General features: G+C 36.0%; 5 protein-coding genes and 1 non-coding gene across 6 annotated transcripts; 4 read left to right on the top strand and 2 right to left on the bottom strand.

Annotated features, from left to right (window-relative positions):
* The first annotated feature begins 8,361 nt into the window (after positions 1-8,361).
* On the top strand, positions 8,362-8,432 carry BDF20DRAFT_t29. The gene has a single exon. It is a non-coding gene; the product is annotated as a tRNA-Gly (tRNA).
* Positions 8,433-15,087: 6,655 nt separating this feature from the next.
* Positions 15,088-16,145, bottom strand: BDF20DRAFT_856904 (uncharacterized protein). The gene is made up of 4 exons (XM_053080318.1): positions 16,039-16,145; positions 15,842-15,979; positions 15,540-15,763; positions 15,088-15,456 (listed from the first exon to the last, which is right to left on the bottom strand). Exons 2-4 carry the CDS (start codon positions 15,877-15,879, stop codon positions 15,335-15,337), a joined length of 384 nt encoding a protein of 127 aa, XP_052940005.1. The 5' UTR covers positions 15,880-15,979; positions 16,039-16,145; the 3' UTR covers positions 15,088-15,334.
* A 2,816-nt stretch (positions 16,146-18,961) lies between these two features.
* BDF20DRAFT_793188 (uncharacterized protein) lies at positions 18,962-19,423 on the top strand (the record flags this gene model as incomplete). Its single annotated transcript, XM_053076225.1, has 2 exons — positions 18,962-19,077; positions 19,180-19,423. Coding segments are annotated over 2 exons (360 nt in total), but the record flags the coding sequence as incomplete, so codon positions are not given.
* BDF20DRAFT_813542 (kinase-like domain-containing protein) lies at positions 19,421-20,576 on the top strand (the record flags this gene model as incomplete). The annotated part of the gene is made up of 3 exons (XM_053076888.1): positions 19,421-19,680; positions 19,746-20,410; positions 20,479-20,576. 3 exons carry the CDS (start codon positions 19,421-19,423, stop codon positions 20,574-20,576), a joined length of 1,023 nt encoding a protein of 340 aa, XP_052940003.1.
* A 17-nt stretch (positions 20,577-20,593) lies between these two features.
* BDF20DRAFT_814609 (uncharacterized protein) lies at positions 20,594-21,298 on the bottom strand (the record flags this gene model as incomplete). Its single annotated transcript, XM_053076995.1, has 3 exons — positions 20,594-20,704; positions 20,787-20,965; positions 21,031-21,298. The coding sequence occupies 3 exons, from the start codon at positions 21,296-21,298 to the stop codon at positions 20,594-20,596; spliced, it is 558 nt and encodes a 185-aa protein (XP_052940002.1).
* Positions 21,299-23,220: 1,922 nt separating this feature from the next.
* BDF20DRAFT_911083 (uncharacterized protein) lies at positions 23,221-24,180 on the top strand (the record flags this gene model as incomplete). Its single annotated transcript, XM_053083782.1, has 3 exons — positions 23,221-23,463; positions 23,557-23,674; positions 23,762-24,180. The coding sequence occupies 3 exons, from the start codon at positions 23,221-23,223 to the stop codon at positions 24,178-24,180; spliced, it is 780 nt and encodes a 259-aa protein (XP_052940001.1).
* Positions 24,181-25,327: the final 1,147 nt, after the last annotated feature.

The raw sequence follows: 25,327 nt of genomic DNA, 5'->3' as shown, positions 1-25,327 counted from the left end.
TACTCAAAACGTCTAACGAAATGTAAAATAAAACTTGATCTCAGATATGAGTACTGCTCATATCTTCGTTCCCGTTTGGTAAGCGGTGTGTTCGATTGCATACATTTGAACCTTAGATCAAATGTATAACACATAAAGATAAGATAAGAAAAGAATATGGATTAAGGATAATTCTTATGTGAGATTAGCTACCTCACATATGTAAGACTTGAACAGGTTATCTTTATGAAATATATTTTACTTAGGTTATCTATGGCTATATGATATTCAGGTATATAGCAGGATTGGTATATGTACTCGTAGGATATATTGATTCAACAACCAAAACATAGTAGATCACGGTACTGCTCCCTGTTCTGGAAATAAAGTATGGTTGGAGATAAAAAAGGCTCAATCACTCTTTATTAACACAATAACTGTTCACGCAATCAAAAGAACACCACGCACGAATATCTCTTCCTAGCCAACATCTATAATCACTCCCACAGTATCTGAGCTACACAACTGGTGGCCGATAGATATTGGATTATAGATGTAGCTGCATGATCACCCTGGATCTGCCAGGATAGCACATTACAAATCAATCCGCTCTGGGATGGACGAGTAATTATCCACCTAAAGGGAAGACCTATTCTTTTACGGAAACCTCTGATTCACTGAGTATTATTTGACCATAATACATCAGTGTCAGCTATAGATCCCGATACAGTCATTTCGTAGACAGCAAACACAATAAGTCTTTATTAATAGCAGTAATTTTAGTTTTCTTTTCTTTTTCTTTAGTTTGTTTTTGAAAGAGAAATAAAGACGGTGGTTTGATTTCGTTAAGCTTTCGTGTTTATTTTCTCTTGTGTTATTCTTTACCTTTTACTTCATAATTAAAACTAGCGAATACCACATTTTTTTTAACGAATTTCTAAACTACTTTGTCCATAATGCCCCCTATTAACCCCCATCAAGACTCCCCTCAAGAAGACCATGTCCAACAAAATGAGGACATGGAAATGCTTGATGTAAATCAGTCAACCTCTGGTAGATCCCCTCTGGTATCTAACTATCGTTCCTCTGTTTCCTCCTCCTCTGGTACCATCTCTTCTTCCCCTGCTGGCTCCCAAGGTACGGAAACAAAAGTAAATAATACTTATGTCCCTCCTCCTAACGAGAGTGATACATACATACACACATTTGATGTTGGCAAGGACCTCACTTCGCATCAAAATAATAACAATGATGTTGGCAAGGACTTCACTTCGCATCATTACCACAATAACAATAGTGATAGAAATGTCACGCATAATCATGATGGTGTTAACCATATGTTTATCGATTCATTAGGCCCCAAGCCGATTGACGGAACAGACCCTATGGTCATTCGTTACGAGAATCACATACATGAACTTTACGAAAAGGTTTTTAGCCTATCGGATCCTGTTGAAATTGCAAAAATTCACACTACCATTGAAATTTTTGAGACTAAGGTCAAGAAAATGAAGGGTGAAACTGCTCTTATCAACTCACCATCATATTTTGATCCCAACAAAAGTTCCACTATGCAGTCTAAGTACGCGCACCTATCATCCGATAACATTCACCGCAGTGAAATACCAATTTTCCAATTGGTGGATGATCCATTGGAAACTAAAACGGATAATGCCCCATCATTTGAAAACGCGGAAACATTTGCAGATGCATTTGAAGCCCCATTCATAGCCAATGATACAGACTTAGATAAGTATTGGAGGAAATACTTATCTGTCTCATTTTCCAAAAGCAAAAACCCTGTTTATCAACGTTGGTATGCCGTAGATTTCAAGAAGTTCCCACAGAACACTTCTTGGAAAACTATAAAAACGGAACTAGTTGAACGCTTTGGATTGAATGCCACCATCGATAAGAAAATCCAAAATTTCATTCGTATGAGACAAGGAAAAACAGAACAGTTACGTGACTACATGGACCGTTATTACCAAGCTTACTCATACTTACCTGATCCGAAGCCCGATTCTATCTATCTTGTGGCATACTTCCTTGACTCCTTGTTGCCAATGACAAGTGAGGAAGTAAAAAAATCACTAAAACGTTATCACGAAGGGAACTCTCCCGACAGCAAAACCTCCTTTTACCCAGCTTACTTATCTGAACTCTTCGATTACCTCAAAAAGAGAATGGGAGATATCCAAGAAAGCTTGGCGCTAAAATTTAACTCATCTCGGCAACATAATGCCATCACTAGTGGCAATAAGAATCATCCTGATAACGTTAACAATACAAACAAGAATAATCGCATTGATTTTAAACGCAAAAACAATGGTGACAACGATTCTTCTAACAAGAAACATAAGGCGTTAACCAACCCATGTTCATTTTGCAAAATTGAGAATTATTCTCGGGAACATCTGGAGAGTTGCTTGCCTTACCTCAAAAGTGACATATACTTGAAAAGACGTATCACTCAACAGAATAATAACCAAAAGGTAGAATTATTTTGTACTGTTATTAATCATAACAAGAGTGTCACTGACGGAATACTCATTTTATATAGCCAAATCGAACATGATATTGAAAAATCATTTTCATCGCTACTCAAGCGATCACATTTTGATCAATCCTCATACTATAAAAATTTTCTCACTAGCTCTGATCCAGCTAAAAATAAACATATATTTTTAAAAGATGATATTAGATCACAGATTTCTTGCTATAATGTCTCAAACATAACTGAGAATGAAGTACAGAATTTGTCGCCATATTCTCCCGTTATCATGATCAATGGTGAGAAACTAATTGCCATGATTGACACAGGTGCACAAATATCTTTGATAAATAAAACCTATGAATTTGAGGATAAAACTATCTTTGATGATATAATCCCTACCACTGGTACATTTTCATTTATTGATAAAAATTCTACAGCCAGTCGGATTGGTAAAACACGACCTCTAGAAGTGAAATATAGAGGTAGAACACCATTTTCCCACTCATTCGAAGTTGTGGAAATGCCGCTAGCAAATCTACCAGTTTTGTTAGGGAGAGATTTAATTCCACAACTGGGAATTTCGATTCAGAACATTGCCTACTCTTTTGAAGACATCGAGGAAATTGTCTTTGAAGATAGTGTTAATCATGAATTGTACACTCCTAATGTGAGCAAAGCTTGTTCTGAAGAAGAATATGAACAGTTCATCGAGGAAATGAAGCCGTTGATGGATGTGAATGCAAATATTAACCTTCATAACCTTTGCCCTTTACCGGAAGCCATTGTTTATCTTCCCACTAAACCTAATGAAGTGGCATACACGAGACAGTATCCAATTTCATACGATTTGGTTCCTATCGTTAGAGAACAAATTAAGAAATGGGTCGATGACAAAACAATTGAACCTGCAAAAATATCTGGTTTCAATAGTCCCTTAACAATCACACCAAAGGCTGGTACTGACGCTAATGGAAATAAGAAGTACAGAGTTTGTCTTGATACTCGACGTATCAACAACCTGACAGACGATGTCTCCAACGTCAACACTCCTTTGATTGAAGACATCTTCCATGATGTCAGAGAAGCAAAAATATTCAGTGTTTTCGATATTTCAGGTGCCTTCCACCGATTGCAAATCGCTGAAGAAGACAGACATAAGCTTACCTTTACATTTGAAGGTAAAAGCTGGCAATTCCGAGGTGCTTGTTTCGGGTTGAAATCGCTTTCCGGAATATTTCAAAATGTTATGGAAACCATATTCCAAGATATGAAAGATTTTACATGTATCTACATTGATGACTTGGTTTGCTTTTCCAAAGATCTTGCTTCTCATAAAGAGCATTGCAAAAAGGTTATTCAAGCATTAACGGATAACAATATGCCTATCAATTTTGAGAAAACTCATCTTGTAAGAAATTCAGTTTACCTACTCGGTTTTTGTATTTCGGAACAAGGAAGATCCATTGATCCTCGTCGTTTGACTGACATTGATGAATGGCCAAAACCTCAAACCGCTAAAGCCATGATGAAATTTTGTGGTTGGGTCTCTTATATGCGTGCTCATCTACCTAATGCTAGCGAGTTAACTACTCCTCTGGATCGTTTGCGATATAGCACTCAGAAAGTCTTAGAATGGACTCCAGAAATGCATGCACATTACGACAGCATTATCAATATTTTGAAAAAGAATATTGCTTTAAGTCATCCAGATTTGAACCATGAATTCAGCTTAGCCGTTGATGCTAGCAACTATGGTATTGGTGCTTGTTTGTTCCAAGAATTTAAAGATGAACAAACTGGTAAAATTACTATTCGATACATTGGTTTTTCATCAAAGGCACTTTCTAAAAGTCAACGCAATTATAGTGTTACTCGCAAAGAACTTCTAGCCTTGACTACTGGATTGACAAAATTCTACAAATTTTTGCATGGTCCTAAACCTTTTACATGTTATACAGACCATCGCAGTCTCTCATACCTTTTCACAACCAAGAACCCCTCCATGATGATGATGCGATCCATGGAAGTTATCTTATCCTTTCCTAACATGAAAGTTCAATGGATTCCTGGCATTACGAATATCATGAGTGATAAATTGTCCCGATTATTCCCTACAATGCAAGACAAAGTTGCCTTTGAAAAGGATGAGAAACGACTATTCCCCCATCTATTCAAACAGACACAGAAGAATACAAAATCAAAAATGCGTGCTCAAAAACGTAAATTGGAAAAGAAGATCCTTAAAGATAATCCTCCTCTTAATCCTGAACGTACGCAGAACCTCAATCAGTTCTATAATTCCATTTCGGAAACATCTGATGTGACTACAACTCCCACCTTCACTCCTTCTTTGTCGAACCGTTTCATCCGCGTTAAACGCTGGTCTCTTCGCACCATTCATGATGATTTGAATGAACAAATTCGTTATTCTGGACCCACAGATGACGATGAAGAGGACATCATCCAGATTAATTACGCACAAAACATGGATGAATCATATATTGTACCTCCCGTTGAAGAAAGACCAAGTATTTTGAAAGATGCACATGAATTTGGTCATTTTGGTGGTGAAGCCATCGTACAACGTGTGAGAAAAGATCTAGGTATGAACTGGCCTAACATAATGAAGGAAGCCTTAGAAGTTGTAAAACAATGCGCAACTTGCCAAAAGTTCACCATTAGTAAGAAAGGATATAATCCGTTGAAACCCATTTACTGTTATACCCCAGGATGGCACTTTCAAATGGATTTATGCGGTCCTTTTCCCATCACAACCAACGGCAACACATATATTTTGGTTCTCATCGATGTCGCTACTCGCTTTCTTATCCTACGTCCCATTTGTGATAAGTCTGCTAAAACCGTGGCTGAAGAACTCATTTCCATCTTTTCACTTGTCGGTTATCCTCGTATCATTCACTCTGACAATGGCACTGAATGGAAAAATCAGATCCTCAATACTCTATGTGAGGCTATGAAAATTGACAAACGTTTGAGTACAGCTTACTATGCTCAAAGCAATGGTGGAGCTGAACGTGCCGTTCAAAACACAAAGAAATTGCTCTCTAAACTAATCCTTGGCAATTCTGAAGACAATTGGGATATGATGATCAATTCTGTACAATTGATGCTCAATTGTAAAATATCCAAACGTTTACTTACTAGCCCTTTTAACTTGATGTTCGCTCGTAAAATGTCCAATGAGTATCCATTACTCCATGACTCGAACGATAACATTGAACCCATGTCGAATGATGAACTTCTGCAACGTATACAATACATGTCAGATGTAGTCTTTCCCGCAATCAAAGAACGCACTGAGATATACAACAAAATGATGAAAGGTCAGTTTGACAAAAAGCATCGTTTGGTTGATTTCCCTGTCGGTAGTTATGTTGTGGTTCAAAAGAAAGGCATTCAGAAATCTCTTACACCTCAATATGAAGGTCCATATGAAATCATTCGCAAAACTGAGGCCGGTAATTACACTCTCCGTGACGAAATGGGTGTTGCTTCCTCTCGCGATTATACACCATCTGAATTAAAGTTGGTTTCGCAAGATGCACTTGTTTCGCAGGATGAGATCTATGAATTCGACAACATTGTTGGTCATCGTGGCTCTCCAGGAAAACGTGAATATCGTGTTCGTTGGAAGAATTACGGTCCTGAAGATGATACATGGATTACTGCTGAAAACTTCACTGACCCACAATCCATTGTGGAATATTGGCGTCATGTTAAAGGTAGTGTGCCTAAACAAGATTCTGTACTGTTAAACCAGTTAATGTCTGGTGAACATGACTACTCCACGGTGGAATTGACAAAGAATGGCCCGTTGATTGAACATGTTGAGCAATTTACTGATGCGATCACGGATGTACCCAATTCTCCCATTCCTCTTCAACAACAACAGAAATCTTTTAAACGTCCCACTCGCCGTACAAAAGTGGTAGCGAATAATCCTGCCCATCAAGCTTTTCGTCGCAGTCCTCGTGGTCGTTCCATGCGCACATTTGAACCTGCCATTGACAAAACTCGCTTCCGCAAGTAATCAATCACTTCTGTCATGTACATCTAATGTCTTTCACTAGTGAAAACAAATAAAAAAGTACAAAACCAACAATGAACCCTACAAATTTTTTATTTTTATTTTTTTTTTTTTTTTTTTGTATTCCATTTGCACAATTGCAATACGTCACACATTTTGACAATCTGCCAATTGCATTTGTCTACAACAAACTCACTTAAACCATCTTACTGCTTTCCCATCTACCTCATCTACTATTCTCCATCGACGCTAAGTTGCATCTTTTCAGATCAACAACCGTCTAACGGGGGGGCAATGTCGTATTTGAGGCACGATGGCAATATTATATGAGTAAATTACTCAAAACGTCTAACGAAATGTAAAATAAAACTTGATCTCAGATATGAGTACTGCTCATATCTTCGTTCCCGTTTGGTAAGCGGTGTGTTCGATTGCATACATTTGAACCTTAGATCAAATGTATAACACATAAAGATAAGATAAGAAAAGAATATGGATTAAGGATAATTCTTATGTGAGATTAGCTACCTCACATATGTAAGACTTGAACAGGTTATCTTTATGAAATATATTTTACTTAGGTTATCTATGGCTATATGATATTCAGGTATATAGCAGGATTGGTATATGTACTCGTAGGATATATTGATTCAACAACCAAAACATAGTAGATCACGGTACTGCTCCCTGTTCTGGAAATAAAGTATGGTTGGAGATAAAAAAGGCTCAATCACTCTTTATTAACACAATAACTGTTCACGCAATCAAAAGAACACCACGCACGAATATCTCTTCCTAGCCAACATCTATAATCACTCCCACAGTATCTGAGCTACACAACTGGTGGCCGATAGATATTGGATTATAGATGTAGCTGCATGATCACCCTGGATCTGCCAGGATAGCACATTACAAATCAATCCGCTCTGGGATGGACGAGTAATTATCCACCTAAAGGGAAGACCTATTCTTTTACGGAAACCTCTGATTCACTGAGTATTATTTGACCATAATACATCAGTGTCAGCTATAGATCCCGATACAGTCATTTCGTAGACAGCAAACACAATAAGTCTTTATTAATAGCAGTAATTTTAGTTTTCTTTTCTTTTTCTTTAGTTTGTTTTTGAAAGAGAAATAAAGACGGTGGTTTGATTTCGTTAAGCTTTCGTGTTTATTTTCTCTTGTGTTATTCTTTACCTTTTACTTCATAATTAAAACTAGCGAATACCACATGATCAAGGAGTAAAAGATGAAAAGAGGTTCAACATAGGTGATAAAGTGCTAATGAAGAACCATGTACCCGAAGATAAATTTGATTATAAGTATATTGGACCCTTCACTGTGACAAAGTGCAACGCAAATTCAACATATCATCTAGTCGGAGCGAATTCCAGAAAGTTAGAAGGTGCTGTAAATGGAAAATATTTGATATCATTCATCGAGAACAAGAAAATGATTCCCTTAGTAGAACCAAAATCAAAGAAGTATGGAACAAGTGCATGGAAGAAGACGTAAAGAAGAATGAAATTAGACCGTTTTTCGCTTAAATTTACTCTTAAGTGGGTGGGATTTGTTATGCGTGACGTAGATTGTCATAGTAAATTTAAGGAAAAGCCGGTCACATGATTTTATAAGCAGCGCTGGACCGAAGAGGGTGTATCTAAGAGTAATCGGAGAGTAGAAGTATGTAGTAATAGCTTAATCTGGGGTATTTAATGAGATGAAGTATAATAAATAGAACAGGGCCTTTCTCCATCTATAATTTTGTACTATAAAGTTGGTCAGAGCTTTATAAATTCTCATTTACGATATAATCCATATCAATCTTAACCTTGCGTGGTTGGTTAAGTGGTATAATCTTCGCCTGCCACGCGAAGGGCCGGGGTTCGATTCCCCGACCACGCATTTTTTGCTATTTTTAATTTTCACTAGTTTTGTGCCGGTAGTGTTGTGTCGTGCACAAAGCAGTAAAATACACACAGTTATGAAGTATTGAGTGTCGCGTCTGAGAGGATAGCTTCTTATTTACTTTACTTATTTTCTATCACACTATTAGGATCCTGATTTTTTAGAGAGATGAAAGAAAAGCTTGACCTTTATCTTTATTTCATTTATTTGTCTTTTATACTATTCTTATTGTAGACGATAAGAAAAAGTATAAAAAAAGAAACAAAAGGAAATCAGTGAAGACCAAGTTATCTTCTTTTATTAAGTAGAATATTCTGATATAGAATTGAAGACAAAAACCATGTAGGAAAAAAGTACTTCTATTTATATTTGTGGATATTGTAAAAAACTTTTTTCTATCGAGACTCTTAGGTACAAGATGAATTGATGATAAAAGAAAAGACATACCCAATTGTTACTGCACGGTTCATCATGCTATAGCGGTGACTTGACCGATTGGATCGGTGACAGGAGGTAAGTGGGTTGATCTAACTAAAGGTTCCTTTGACCCGTACTTCAGCAGTTTCATTATAACTAACGTGACGGACAGGTTAAACTATTCCTTAATTCTGCCGACGTCTACGTTTTAGTCTTATTGAATTCTGTCAGAATGAAAAGGGTTAAAGTAAGGATCAACAAGTTAGAAGATAAAAGCTTAAGTAGATTAGATTTATGTATTGTGGTTTGGTGTGCTAAATAAAGTTATCTGATTTAATCAAATCCAAATACTAAAATATCTTATTTCTAAATGAAGTCAATTATTCATCCAATGTTGTCTCGGATATACAGATGAAGTATTCTTCCGTAAAAGAAAAGAATTGTTCTAACAAATCTATCACTCGCGGTTATTCTAACCTTCATAAGAATCCGCAATCTCTTATTTCAGTATTATGTAATAATCCAAGAGTAATATGCTGTTGGATACAACAATTCTATTGTTACATTAGGTTACTAATTAGTACTACCTATTTAGAGGCGCGACACGAGATTGAGAACAAAGATGTCTTTCATATCCTTTCAATTATTTTCTATCTTAAGTATTGCTCTTTATTACATTCAATATAATCTGTAACACGACACACGACATAAAGATAAAAGGTCAAGCTTTTCTTTGACCTCTCTAAAAATCAGGATCCTAATAGTGTGATGGAAAATAAGTAAAATAAATAAGGAGCTATACTCTTAGACACGACACCGATGTCGTGTTATTATTATGTCGGCCTAACCAGATAGCTTTTTCTGTCAGGGTTCTTTTTTTTTTAGTTGTTTTCTAAACCTTTGCGTCATGTTTTTAAAAGGGGAAAAGCCTCACCGTTTTCTTTAGTTTATGTTATTGGTCTTTTATACTGTTAATAGGTAAAGTAGGTAAAGGAGCTTAAGTAAAATAAGAGAAATAAGTTCAACAGAGAAATAAGACTCGAGCGAGTAGTGAGCTAATATCCAGCTTTTATTCTCTCTAGTGTATTATACAATTTGATTTATGACCTTTGACACCGATTACTAAAAATTCACGCAGACTTGCGAGGTATCACTCTTTTCTGCGTGGTGTAGCAGATATTTGCACGCAAATTTGCCGTCCAGCACGCAAGTGTACCATTCACCTTGCAGATTTGCATGGTACCAATCAGTCTGCACCGGCTTTCTTGCAAATAAGGCGTATTTGCATGCTGGTATGCACTTTTGCAACAACACTTTCATGGCTCTTGTGGTATTTGACGACTTGTGGAGTTAAATATCACTTAGTTAAAACAATAAAAAGTTAACGAGATCAAACTAGTACGTTTTATTTTCAATCAAGTTCAGTTCAAAGAGAAGAAAAATATCTACTGCAAAAATTTAAATATCTTCTTCATATTGCGGAACCTAGAAACTGGCAGCTGAGTTATTCTACTCAAAGAAGACGTACGTCTTCTGAACCGTAAAAGAATAGAATTCTCCCTTGAGGAGATTACGCATCTACCCGGAGCGGGTGGACTTGCAAAAGTATCCATGGCTTGATCTAGTGATCATGCAACTAGCCTATTTTCCCGTGCTAACCATTATGTAGCACTGCTTGCAGGAAAATAGTATTAATTAGGAAAATGGTATTCGTGCGTGGTGTTCGAGTTGAGTGAACAGTTATTGTAAAGGATGATCACAGCCTATTATCTTGTAATCATTCTTTATGCCGAAGGCAGAGAATAGTACTTATAACCTATTATACCTTGGTGTTGAATCAATATATCCTGCATGTCCATATATTAATTCTACTATATATCCTATGTCATATAGTAACGTATTATAGCAAAATAAGTAAACTATATATCCTAAATGACAACCTGTTCAGCCTTATACGAGGTAGCTAATCTCGTATAAGAATCATCACTTATTCTATATTCGTTTCGTACTCTACTTTATATTATTTCAGCAGTAGTAAGATGTGAGGATCTTGTATAATTTGTATACGAGTTCTCCACATCTCATATGATGCTGTCAACTAAACACAACACTTAATTCACGGTACTCATATATTAGAGTTTATGTAGTTTCTAATTATTTCTGGTTTGCAATATTGTATAATTCATCTTTATCCTTCATAAAGTGAATTATATCTTTAATATTTGTATATCATCTACCCTCAAATACGACAGCTCTCTCTTTTCTTTTTTTTTTTTCTTTTTTTTGTTCAGTTTTCTTTTTTTATTTAAAGATGTGATGCATTTGCATTTTCCGAGTTACATTAACGAATGACCTAGCTTATAAAATGACCTAGCTTATAGTTAGGACTTCGATCAGTCAATTCATAGATTCATCGACGAATATTCAAACTTTTAGAGGACAGTGTATATGTTGAGTCTTTTTTTTTTACATATATCCATTCTTCCTTTATTTTATAGTATTGGTTCTGAAAGAATCTTTCCGTTCCATATATATATAAAAGAGCGATACTGAAGCAAAACTACAGCACTTTGTTAACAGTGTGATTTCCGTTTGACATGGCTACATAAATCAATCAATTAAATTTGAAGTAGCATTGCTGACTTATAGTTGTTGAACATCGTTTGCTGTTATTAGTTTTGCGAGCTTTTCAGTCTTTTAAAAAATAAAAAAATAGACAGGTATGAAGAAAACAAAACGGAAAAAATAGCTACTGAAAACTGGAATGACTAGTTGGCATTGACTAGAATTTATTCTATATAGGTAGATAGCAAAAATTGACTTTTGAAGAGAATCGTAACAGATGAGTGATTGCAAAGTAAATGCTCGTTGTATATGTATTGCTAAAGCTTCATTTTTAACACTGATGAAATAAAAAACGAAAAAGGTAAAAGATTAAAAAAGACGATTTCTGCTGTGTACCAGCTTAAATTAGAGCCATATTCTTTCCTTTTTTTTTTTTTTTCTTTTTCGACATTTACTTATTTATTCACTTTTACTTTTTTTAAAGCACTATCACCACTTTTGCGATATTTTCCAACTCTAACTTTGACTTTTAAAGCTGTCATTCACATCGTTCGACTGCTTAAATGCTCAATTACGTGTCAAACGGACCGATGGAATCTTCAAACTGATTAGTTTCTTTTCCTCCCTGTTCAACACGCTCCTTTTCAACAAAGTTATACTCGACTATACGACGACTATACAATGGGAGAGAAAGTAAACTTGTACGATCGGTTTGAGTGAAAGAGGCAGCATAACTTGTATTTGATTTTTATTGAATTATTTTTATGAATGTAAAAAACCCACAACTACTGTACAGTTTGAAAGATAAGCAATATGGAGACAATAGTAATCTTTTTCAACGTGCGAGTCGATGCTTGGTTTTGCAATGATGGCTTTATTGTAGATTGAGAATTATATGAATCGAACAAGTTTAAAGAGCAAAAAGGATTCTAAAGTCACCAGCATTTTTTAACAAGACAGGATCAATAACATCCCCGGGATATATCACCGATTTGTATGCTTCAGCGTCGACTTTGTTGCTTGGAAGAATGTTGAAGGTGCTTATGAGACCAACAGGACAGAGGATATCAGTCGTTTCAAACACAACGTACTTCTTGTTCATATCAGTTATTGGTTTGGCCTTTGGCACGTTGAAATTGAAGATACAGTAGTGACATAAAGCGATACCAATCATTGAGATTGTAAATGTGCCTGTCGTATTTGAGTGTAGATGATATATAAATATTAAAGATATAATTCACTTTATGAAGGATAAAGATGAATTATACATTATTGCAAATCAGAAATAATTAGAAACTACATAAACTCTTATATATGAGTACCGTGAATTAAGTGTTGTGTTTAGTTGACAGCATCATATGAGATGTGGAGAACTCGTATACAAATTATACAAGATCCTCACATCTTACTACTGCTGAAATAATATAAAGTAGAGTACGAAACGAATATAGAATAAGTGATGATTCTTATACGAGATTAGCTACCTAGTATAAGGCTGAACAGGTTGTCATTCAGAATATATAGTTTACTAATTTTACTATAATACGTTACTATATGACATAGGATAAATAGTAGAATTAATATATGGACATGCAGGATATATTGATTCAACACCAAGGAATAATAGGTTATGAGTACTATTCTCTGCCTTCGGCATAAAGAATGATTACAAGATAATAGGCTGTGATCATCCTTTACAATAACTGTTCACTCAACTCAAACACCACGCACGAATACCATTTTCCTAATTAATACTATTTTCCTGCATGCAGTGCTACATAATGGTTAGCACGGGAAAATAGGTTAGTTGCATGATCACTAGATCAAGCCATGGATACGTCTACAATTCCACCCGCTCCGGGTAGATGCGTAATCTCTTCAAGGGAGAATTCTATTCTTTTATGGTTCAGAAGACGTACGTCTTCTTTGAGTAGAATAACTCAGCTGTCAGTTTCTAGGTTCCGCAATATGAAGAAGATATTTAAATTTTTGCAGTAGATATTTTTTTCTTCTCTTTGAACTTAACTTGATTCAAAATAAAGACTTACTAGTTTGATATCGTTAAGCTTTTTACTGTTTTAACTAAGTGATATTGAACTCTACAAGTCGTCAAACACCATACTATTCACACGTAACAAGTCGTCAAGTATCACGTCTTCTGTAGAAGCAGCAAGCGATAGATGTCATTCAATTCGCGTCTACATAATCAAAACGTTGTTCGAGACGTGAAACTCGTTCAGTAAGGGACATTTGAGCGTTTTGAACAGCTTTTTCAAATGGCAACATCTTTTTAATTGATAATATTGAAAAAGGCACACATATTAGTAGTAGTTTTAGACAGAGAAGTTTGGATTACTTGAAGAAATGATGACTGTAATGAAAGGAATTGATGTGAAATAAGTTTTGCAAATGCTTGTGTTTTATATACTTTTTACTTTTAAAAGCGCTGTCCCTCGTTCTTCCCCTTTTTTCCCCCTTTCACGCGTAGTTTACTTGCTGTTCAAGAGTCAATTTTGCAGTTCGTAACGAGATGTAATTTTCTAACCCAAATCTTCTTGATTATAGACTGTCCTATTTTTTTAATATATTGCCCCATTTTTCTTCAATATGGCCCAAAGAGTTTTTTTTTTGTGTCGAACATATTTTATTCAGCTGCAGAGAACATGTAATTCAAGTTGTCACAAAAAGTAGTAATTTTTATGGAAGATCGTCGTGGGAACATATCTGATGAAACTGATGCTGAGCTCTGGATATTATAGATGAGAACCCAATCTTTTTGCTATCAAAAAGCTGGTCAGTGTTGACACGTGCCTTGAAAATGCCATAGTACTTCAAATGAAGAGCAACAGCAGCAATTGGACGATGTGGCTCAGGTACCTTCAAAAAACTTAATGCAAGACCCACCAAAATATGCTAATAATAGTGAATCTACACAAGAAGATTAGTGTTTTAAGTATGCTAATAACCATGGGTATCCGTTAGACCGGCTGCATTCAAAGCGGGTATGAAATAGTACGCGGACTTGATGGAAACAATATAATGAGGATCCAGGTGTATTTGTCGAGGGCAAGAAGACCAACCGTCAAAACAGACCGATATCTCAACCACAGGATGACCTTGAATTATTTGACGAGAACACGGCTGTGAATATTTAAATTGCTGTTTTAATGCTTACCAGCAGGCCCAACCATCAAATATACATGTATTCATGCGGGACGAATGCAATTGAGCTGGAAGCAAACGACTTTATGGTCGGAAGCACGGGCAAGTTCACTTACGATGACGAAATACATCGGAAGTAACAATTCATTGGACGTATGGAAGTAGAAAAGTTCCTCAATGAGAGAAGCAGAAGTTTAAGTGTGTATTACTCACGTCTTACTCTCCTGAGCTAAACCGGTCGAACAATCTGGGCTTTAGTCAAAGGTTTGGCATTATAAGCTTGCAGATACCGAACTCGCGAAAATAGAATTATTGTGACTTCAAATCAAATATTATTGTACATATAGCCAACATCATTGATCATTTGAAAAAGCAGTTCGCTAACTGCTTAAATAATGTAGCAGTTAGCCCAATTTATCCATGAGATAAAACCTCTCACATTCCACTAATTCAGCTTCGAACAATTATGGATTATTTTTTTTTTTTTGCTTGTCAACCAAATGTCATTTTTAAAAATCCGTGAATTTATTCCAAAGAAACGACTAGATGTATTTTCTGCTTGAAATAGAATTTATTTTTCATCTATTTTTTATTTTTCAAAACATTTCTTGAACGAAAGGGACGCTGATAAGCTTCTTGGTTTCTTTATATTGATAATGCGTTGAAGGGTCGATAGATCTATATTGGAGATTTTTCGCCTGATCTTGTCTTGATTTTCGACGTAAATCCCTGCTACAATTTATTATCTGTTTAACTTATCGAACGAGCTTAGCCAGCGGAAGTTGACTGAGATATTTAGCAGTTTCGAAGGAAAACAGTTCAACCATTAAATATAATCCATCTACACAAATGAATATATGGAAAGAAATATAGAAGCCTACGTCACGAGAAATGGCGCGGTAGATTATAAGAAAAGTTAGCAATGACTAAAAACCTTTTTATCAGCCTGCAAACTCTTACCAACAACTTGTACTGCAATCATGGAGTTTTGACTGCTTTGATTCTCCAACGCATCTTTACAGAAGGCAATAAGCCGAAGGATATCTTCATGCCTCTTCAGTGAATCACTTTTTTCTACTTTTATTTCAACGAAACCAACTGAACCAGCAATCCTCCTTTGGTTCATTTTATAAATGTGACCCTCTGGTCTTCTGGTTTCTGTGTCTTGAATTTGCTTGTTTAACCTAATTTGGTAGGAAAACATTTACAATAGACTATCAATCAATAAATGTAATACTTAACAGTACAACATATTCATGTACCATCGAAAATATATGTTTTCTTCTGGATCGTGAAACATGGGGTACACAATAGGATCAACATAATTTCCTTGCAGTTCTGCTTCTCCAATCTCTTCATCCAACCGGGTGAACAGAGGGAGCTTATTGAAGCTATTCTTACTATAATGAAAAGTACAGTGTAAGTTATTTACTATTATCGAATTATTTTGAAAACTTACCAGTTGATTATTATTTCGATTAATTTGTAATCGACATCATCAGCTTTTTTCAACAACTCAGTTAGCTTTTCTTTTGCTCCCCGTCTGCCATCTTGGGGACGGAAATCCTACGAAAGATAAAAAACAATTATCAACACTCAAATAATGTATAAAGACAATCTTCTATAGAGACAATCTTTCACCATGTCTTACCCGTAATATTTCTGAAATCTTGTTGAACAAATTGGTATCAAATTTCACATTCGAATCCATGTAAGCTTCGATTATGGTATTTCGAAGTCTATCTAAGTTTGTAGCCCCAAAATGAGTGATTCTGCCTATCGCTATATTCATTTTCTTTTAAAAATAGAACACGCGATAGGCATTTATAGAATCAGTGTTGGGGGGTATTTGCTTAGTTGAAATTGACAACTGTTGTAAGTCGATGACAATGAACTTAAGTGTCTTAATATCTTTCAGATGAACAAAAAGAAGACGGTAAATAATTGCTGGTGGAATTTACATTATTGTGGGGACGCGTATGCTAGTCTCTAATTTCAGATACAGATGCTTGGTGTGTGATTATTATATTTAGGCCTGTATCTTGTTGTATGTTGTACATAAGCTGTATTAGATGCAATATAGATAGACCGTGGTAGAATGTATTCTCTACCTGGTTGTACGTACTTGAGTATTGTAGTTGTTATCTCACCAAACACGTCATAACACCCCTCTTCAGATGAAATATCGTCCATTGAAATTAGAGGCGAGGATACAAATTTTGAGTGTACTTATATGATGTTAACATGAGCTATAATAAGAACTTGAACGTGCACTCTCAAAACCTAATATTTGATTCAATTTTGACGCATTTCTGTGAGCTTGCCATGATCAACCTGTATTCGTTGATTTGAGGACAATGAGTGAAGTGATTATACATGTATGGTATATTATCAATTGAGTAGTGTGCATACGATAGATTAAAGTCATACCAGATCCATTCCAGTTCATCTGATGTGGATGAATGCCGATAAAACCTAGTGGGGAAAAAAGGTACAACTCGAATGTCCCTATGATCTAGTCACTTTATAGTTTACTGCGTTTGCTACGACGCATAACACGATCCTCTGATGTTGAGGTGTGCTTATTATTAAATCTCCTGCGTTTGCTATTTCCTGATGTTGAATCTGTACGCATATTTACTGTATGCAAGTCTTTTTCCAAAATCATCTGCATCCATAAATTGCTTAATCATCTGTGATTTCTTAAAACTATTTGTTCCTAATTCATGTCTTTATGGGAGAGTTTAATTCCCAATCGTCTCCAGTACTCGTTGATTGCTTCAGGATCAGTGAAGTTTTCAAGTGGAATCCAAGAGTCATCATCCTTGGTATAATTTTTCCAGCGCACAAGATATTCCCTATTGCCTGGTTCTTCGCGGTGAACTATAATTGCTTCAATTACATATAATTCTTCTGCAAGTATGATTTCCTCTTGTGATATCAGCCTTAGTTCTTCAGGTGAATAGTTGCGTGACATTAATATGCCTTCTTCATCTTTTAATATGTATGATCCACCTCGTGTTTTCCTGACTACAGTGTATGGTCCTTGGGTATGCGGGTAACAAATTGTTATAACATGTTCTCCTTCAGGATAGTCTATTATTTTATGCTTACCATCAGCAACACTCTTTTGCTTCGAATGTTAAAACTCTATAATAAATCGGTTCTCCTATCAGTATCTCATTCAAAACTGAGCAGACTTTCGTCCAACCACATCTCTTGCCCCCACATTCCTAATTTTTTATCTCTTTGCTGTTTCTATAGACAGTTTTTTAGTATTTTTAATAACGCCCTGTAGGTATTTAGGATTGCAGTTAGAGGCTTACTGTTCAATAGCGCTAATCTAAATAAAAACAAAAACTCTAGTCTGACTCCAATTCTCTGGCTTCTAATGACTTTCATCAAATGCAGCCGCTATTTCAGATGGGGACTAAATTGGCTCCCTAACAATTCTCTGCACATATACACTTCCAAAGCGGACTATTACGAAAGACCATACCATTGAGTGCCTAAATAGGCAACCGTCTGCAGCTTCCATCAATACTTTTCCCCAAGACTGATCTGTTAGGCCAGCTCCTAGCCAAATCAATACACAGCGAGCCAATGCTCACGTCAACTGGAGTATATCATAGCCAATTGTTCAATTGCTACATCGGAGGTCGTTTACCTTCAACATGACAGATATTACCTGATTCGCTTTATGCCATGACTTGGTAATCCCTTTATCCCATAGTCAGCTTCATGCTGCACTGCTTCTTTTCTTCTCATTCTATATCTTTTTCACCTATCCTGGGCAATTTTGACAAGTTTATCTGTGTGGCCATTGCGTTGCACCATTTTGTCAATCAAACTTTTTTTTGAACGAAATAAAGCTGGTACCGAAAGACCCTATCGAATGTTAACAATATCAACCTCCCTGAAATTAGCTTACTATCTTTATTTCTAGTAATTTTCCCCTCGTCCCTTGGTCTCTACAATATGAATGGTTTTTCGACCATCGAACGTTGGGTTGGAGTGAGAAGGACCTTTAAAGATTGAATTTAATCGAAATCGGTCAAAATTTCACCAAGTCCGACTTAGTACTCGTCCGCTAAAAAGACGTACAAAGCAGACAAATTGTACCTTTTTATTACACTTAAGTCATGAATTTTCCCTTTAGCAAAAGTAGCAATCAACAAACACAGCAACAACAAGCTTTTAATGCTGCAGCCAATGAAAGCACATACTACTATCAACAACAACAGCAACAACTGCAATCACAGCAACCACTTCAACAATTACATCCTCATCTACAACAACAACAATTAATACAACAACATCAGCAAATTAATAACGCTGTACCTCATCACTATGGTTATCCCTCACAAATTTCACAACAAACTCAACGCTTAACAGAAGGAATTCCAAGAAGTATTTTAGATAGAGCTACTGCGGCTAAATTACGTTTGGAGCATTATTATAAAACAGCATTAGAACAGGCTCATGAAAGAAACCAAAGGTATAAAAAAAAAGGACTAGTATTTTAAAAAAAAAGCGTTGAAGAGGTGTAAAGGTTATTGGTAGAAATCTTGCTCCTCACATTTCTTTTCTAACAATACAGACGAACAGAAACAGAAAGCAGATTAGCAACCGAACATTGCAGCGAAGAAAAGAAAAAAAGACAACTCCAGTCTCTAGGGCGTAAAGAATCACAATACCTCCGTCTAAGAAGAACACGTTTAGGTTTGGATGATTTTGTTACTGTCAAAGTTATTGGTAAAGGTGCATTTGGTGAAGTACGTTTAGTACAAGCAGGCGATACAGGGAAAATCTATGCTATGAAGACTTTAAAGAAATCAGAAATGTTGAAAAAGGATCAACTAGCCCATGTGAAAGCAGAAAGAGACGTTTTAGCTGAATCTGACTCGCCTTGGGTTGTTCAACTCTATTTTAGTTTCCAAGATGCGCAATACCTTTATCTTATTATGGAGTTCTTACCGGGTGGTGATCTAATGACCATGTTAATCAAATATGATACGTTTAGTGAGCCAGTGACAAGATTTTACATAGCAGAGATTGTCTTAGCTTTGGAGGCTATTCACAACCTGGGTTTCATTCATCGGTAAGCCAAAGAAAGTATGCATCATAGTAGAAGGAGATCGATTTATCTGTCTTTCATGTAAATAGTGACATCAAACCGGACAATATTTTAATTGACAAGGATGGGCATATCAAATTATCAGACTTTGGATTATCTACTGGGTTTCATAAAACCCATGATTCACAATATTACCAACGTTTGCTGGAAGGTCAGCATCATCAGGATACGGCGATAACATCAGACTTCATCAATCTCAATACTCAAAAGGAAAAAATCGCTACATGGAAAAAAAATCGTCGAGCTTTAGCTTATTCAACAGTAGGCACGCCTGATTATATAGCACCTGAAATTTTCTTACAAAGAGGATACGGTAAAGAATGTGATTGGTGGTCATTGGGAGCCATTATGTTTGAGTGTTTATGTGGTTATCCGCCTTTTTGTTCGGAAAATCCTCATGATACGTATCGAAAAATTATGAATTGGAGTGAAACACTTATTTTTCCCGAAGATCAACCAATAAGTAGAGAAGCAGAAGATTTAATACGTAGATTGATATGCGATGCTGATCGAAGATTGGGTCGGAATGGCCCTGAAGAGATAAAGCAGCACCCCTTCTTTTATGGAATCAATTGGGATAACATTAGAAACGAAAGATCACCACATATACCACAATTAAAAAGTATTACAGACACAAGCTATTTCCCAACAGAAGAATTAGACGCTGTACCTGATGTAGTAGACAATAACCAAGGTAAATTGTTTATTCAAATGAGTTTTTGTAAAAATTAGTATATTAAAACCAATATAATTTATGTATAGTCTATGAAACAAATACTGTAAATGCACAAAAGGATTTGGCTTTTGTTGGTTATACCTTTAAGCGTTTTGACTATTTAACCAAGAAGAATATTCTGTAAAAAACGAAATAAAAAGTTCAGCAATGTTTCCAACTGATGGGTATTCTTCCCTGCGTCAAGTCACCAATGCTATTAAATACCGCAGGCGTCAAATCTAGTGAACCTCTACCACATCCTATAGCAGGACACTTTATTCATTCATCGCGTGGTTAATGTTTCTTAATGCTATATTCTGCTGTTCATTTTTTATGCTTAGGAAATGACACTTACTATATCTTGTATATGTGCTTTTATACTTCCTTCGGGACCTATCACTATTATACAGGCTCCACATACTGAACTTTCGTTCGGATTATCCCCTTTATCGCCAAAATCATGCTCATTCATTGCCACAATGTTGTCTTGCGCTGTATATAGAGTACCGCAAGCAGTATAGCCTACGCCTGGATCTGTAATGCGTTCACAATTCTCAGTTAAATATTAATTAGGCTAGATTTTAGGGTATATACCCTACCGTAATAAGTGCCGTCTCCAGCTCCCTGAATATCATTCTTTTCCCAGGAGCCACTACTCGTTCCTGAGGAATTCGTTTTGCCGATGGACGTCGGTACACCCAATCGATCCTGATATCGCTTATTATGGAACACGCCCAGAGTGACTAATATAATGAACATGATGATGCATTCACCTGTAAACCCTGCAGCCAACAACATCAGCTGGCCTGATTTTCCGTGTCTATCGATAAAGCGAGACCAAATAGTCGGCGGTGGATAGATTCGCATTAAAGGTCGAGTTTCTGTACTGTTTATACTTTCGTTTTCCTTTGTAACATCATCATATGCTTGCTGATCTATGTTGCACTTTTTATCAGCTGCTGCTCCCGCTATAAGATTCATGCCGTTGTGATTGCCAATTAGCGAATGCTAATGTCCGTTGTTATGATGTTTTCTTCCGTTACAATCAAGAATGGCAATTGAGTATATAACAGTAAAACGAAAACAATAAATGAACTGTGATCCACTGATTCCTCTTATTATCTCTCCTTTTACGCAATTCTATTTTTAGAAGAATAGAGAGTTCTTAGACACTTTCTCAACTACTTCTCCTTTAAGTATGAATGGCAACTTCCCTTTTCTCATGAATACAAAATTTGCTTTGCTTTTTTTGTACGACAGACAGTTAAAAATTGTATTGTACTTATTGTTCGATTAAAAAAGACGAGAGATGCTGATGCTTTCACTTCTCTTACCACCAGTGCTGTTAAGATTACGTTGAATAAGGTAGCTCTTTCAACTGTATCTTACATTTTACACTATACAATGGGAGAGAAAAAAATTATTAGCTTAATTGATAGTACACGTCGTAGCTCCTGTTATAGATAACAACGGTGCACTTAGTCTATTATTTCTCTCAAGATGAGCCGAAAGGTTTCGATACGCAATAAGGAGACTTCTTCGCTGGTATTTCTTGTTTTTTTTTTTTTTTTTTTTTTTTTTTTTTTTTTTTTGCAGCAAATGAATAGTGTTGCTCTCAAGTATCTGTCGAATAGATATACAACAATTTACTGTTTGGAAAAGGACTTTATACCTTCATGTGTAACAGTTGCTGTTAATGTGTTCAAGCAAGCAAATGTATTCTATAAAGTCTAGCACTAAGCACGCTTGACTTCAAAATCTCTCAAATCCAATCAAAGCAAAGACACCCATACAGCTCCATTCAATCCTTAGAATGTAGACTTTCTTTGCTGTTTTAGCCGTCCATTGATTATGCCTCAGGTCCATTAACTTTCAAGTGCCCGTTGCCACAACCTCAGTCTTATAAAGAATGCCTAGGCAAGATGAATTTGGCTGATGCCACAAATACGTTGCAATATCAAACATGCTTATTCATTACAAAGACAATAAGTCTTTGGAGAATGCAGTGTTTATCGAATATGACAAGTAAGTTTAATTTGTAATGTTTAGGGTTTTTACTATGGAAACATCAAAGAAAGGGAATTTTCGCTGTCGCTTCGAACTGGCTTACTAACTTTAGAGGAGTTCTTTCTGCGGCTAATTAAAATGGTTGTAATATGTTCTATGTATATCATTAAATCTCATCGTATTTGAAAAAAAAAAAACGTTTTCAAGATCATGCAAACATTGAACGTGCCAAAATCAATGCAAACCTCCTCCCCCCATCAGCCGGCAAAGCACACTTGAATATTCGAGTTGGGTAATCACGATAACTGTGCTATTTCGTAATTTAATTATGTGCTCGGTTTTCTTTCTCCTGCTCCTTCAATATCATGTGTTACATAATACTACCCGCACATGCGAGTGTAGATCACCTTTGAGTTTTAATCAGACTATGTCAATCAATCTAATGCGTTTTTACTATAATTACATCGCAAACAAAGACGAGCAAGCTAATAACGCGATTTCGGTTATACAATAGGGATTTTGCTTTTCTCTCCCTGAATAACAGTGCATGTTATAATTATAAATAGGACACGTCAAGTACGTTATAAAAAAAACCTCTTCTGACTCTTTCGATCACATTTTTCCTGTTCTACAACTTAATGAAAGTCATTCACTCAAATTTACAGATCTTACTATTGGTCATATTATGCTATATTATCAATGAAGCGTTCAGTATACACAGTCCTTTAGGAAAGCGAGACTTATCCCAAGAGAGCTATTTAACTAACCAGCAGTCTGAGATAATGACCATAGCAGCGGCAGCAAATGCATTAGCTTTCAATTCCGGCACTTCAAAAAGTGACAATGTAAACATTATTTATCGTGAACTGTTGCGGAAGGAATTTTTTGGCAAACGCAGTACGAAGGGAGTTGACAATAAGCAAAAAGTCGCCACCATTCCCGTAACTCCTGAACTAGGCTCATTGATTGTTGCTCAAATAAAGGCAAGGATTCATACTGATATTACAACCAAGCTGTCCGCTTCAGTAAGTAAAATAAAAGAGATATCTTTGACCGTTCTATGCTAAGAGCATATTTGTTCACATATAAAACTTCTCGACGAAACGGTTTTCGTATAGTTGTCTCAAAAAGTAAAAGCAAGCTTAGACATTAAGGTTACCGCTATGGGAGGCTTTGTAAAAGTTGGGCATGCAGAAATTGATGCAATTCAAACAGCAGCAGTGGAGGGATTGAAATGTAAGGTTTAATCATTTATCCATTGCAATCACATGCAGATGGGCTGTATTAAATGTCAACTATTTGTTTGTTTCCAACAATATTTAGCACGGATCTCAACAACAATTAACGAGAAGTTTGATCAGATACTCTCAGATACAGTAACACCTCAAGTAGAACAACTGTCCTCGTTCCCCTCAGCAGAAAATCAGAAGGCGATATCTGTACGTGTCGTAGAGCCGATTCTAATTCATGCCGAGACAATTGCGCGTAGTGAACTAAAGATGGCGCTTCCGGAAATACGTAAAACATTAAAGAAACGTATCGACGCTCAGCTAAACGCACAAATCAAAAATCTTGAAGTTGATATCCCTGGTGTTTTGAAAATTCAGATCAATGCAAATGTTAACGTGACATCTTCCATTGGAATGATTATCGAGAATGTATATAGGTCTTACGCTGACGTCAGTATCGCTGTAGCCGTAAAATCTTATATAAAAGGGCTCCAAGAAGGATATGCCAAGTGATCTAATCCATTTTTATCATGTATACAGTGTATATGAGCATAGAGTAGTTTCTTTCACACATCCTACATACTCCAAAATTCGAAATGTATTTTTTTAAGGCTCTTTCAATTAATCTGTGACTAATCACGTAGACAACTTTGTGTATAATAAATCATCATGTAATTCATTTTGTTCTTGCCAAATTTACAAAAAACAGCAAATGTATGAAAATATGTAGTTACACCAGCGGGCATAAAATACGTTTGCACAGAGTCATCTCTGTGTAAATCGGCACGACATTTTATATTCAGGTCGCAAGTTTCAAAGTTTTTATTGCCAGGAAAATAGTTCCTTTTTTTTTTCAAAATCTATAAAAGTCTATAAAGCAGAAGAAAAAAGTATTTTTTTCACCGCTAAGTACACAGACAACGAAATGAATGAAGCTCGTGCATCGTCACAGTCTGGTCGCGTGTTTCATTCCTTTTTCTCCTTCGTCATTGCTCTAAACTACTGCATATAGATTTTTTGCACCTTGCTTAATAGGGGCAATTACTGAAGAATGTGAGTAAACAACATGAATACTGATTACATAAGAAAAAGAATGCGGCTACAGCTAAGGGACAGCTTAAAATGATGACCTACATTTGTTCTTGGTCTGTAAAATGCAAAACAGAAAGGGACTGAAAAAAGCATAACTCTTTTTTTCAATTTCGATTGTCTCAACATATTTTCTGTATGTCTATGTCTTTTTCCTTTTCTTTTTCTTCTTCACTTCTCTCTTGTTCCTTTTTTAATTGTCGTCTACATTGTGCTGATCAAATGCAAAAAAGGCGAATAACAATTGACCCCAAGACAAGAAATCAACTTTGCAGATTCGTAACACTATTAGCCTTCTAAATGTCAACCAGACCAATACTTTTTGCTGATCGGCTAAGTAGCTCTAATAGCACAACAGAGGACTATCAAATCGATAGAGCTTTTATTACGGCTGGTAATAATTATGGTAAAACCTCCATCAACACTGAGAATAATTGTAATGCATCAATCGAAACTGTAAGAAAAAAACCAAAGATACTTCTGAAAATTCGCAAGTATTCACCAGCGCTGATATCCACTTTGGCATAGGGGGGCTTATTATGGAAGGATACAACCAACGCAGACAGTAATA

Source organism: Mycotypha africana, assembly GCF_025528875.1.
Source record: "Mycotypha africana strain NRRL 2978 chromosome Unknown BDF20scaffold_2, whole genome shotgun sequence".
Taxonomy (NCBI): domain Eukaryota; kingdom Fungi; phylum Mucoromycota; class Mucoromycetes; order Mucorales; family Mycotyphaceae; genus Mycotypha; species Mycotypha africana.
This window is presented reverse-complemented; position numbering and strand designations above follow the sequence as displayed.

Excerpts from the sequence above, each read along its gene's own strand:
- BDF20DRAFT_856904 (XM_053080318.1), bottom strand. The coding sequence starts at position 15,879 with ATGTTTCACGATCCAGAAGAAAACATATATTTTCGATG. Across the intron at positions 15,764-15,841 it reads GAAAACATATATTTTCGATG|GTTAAACAAGCAAATTCAAG; the intron begins GTACATGAATAT and ends CTACCAAATTAG. Across the intron at positions 15,457-15,539 it reads GATTGCAGTACAAGTTGTTG|GCTTCTATATTTCTTTCCAT; the intron begins GTAAGAGTTTGC and ends CTCGTGACGTAG.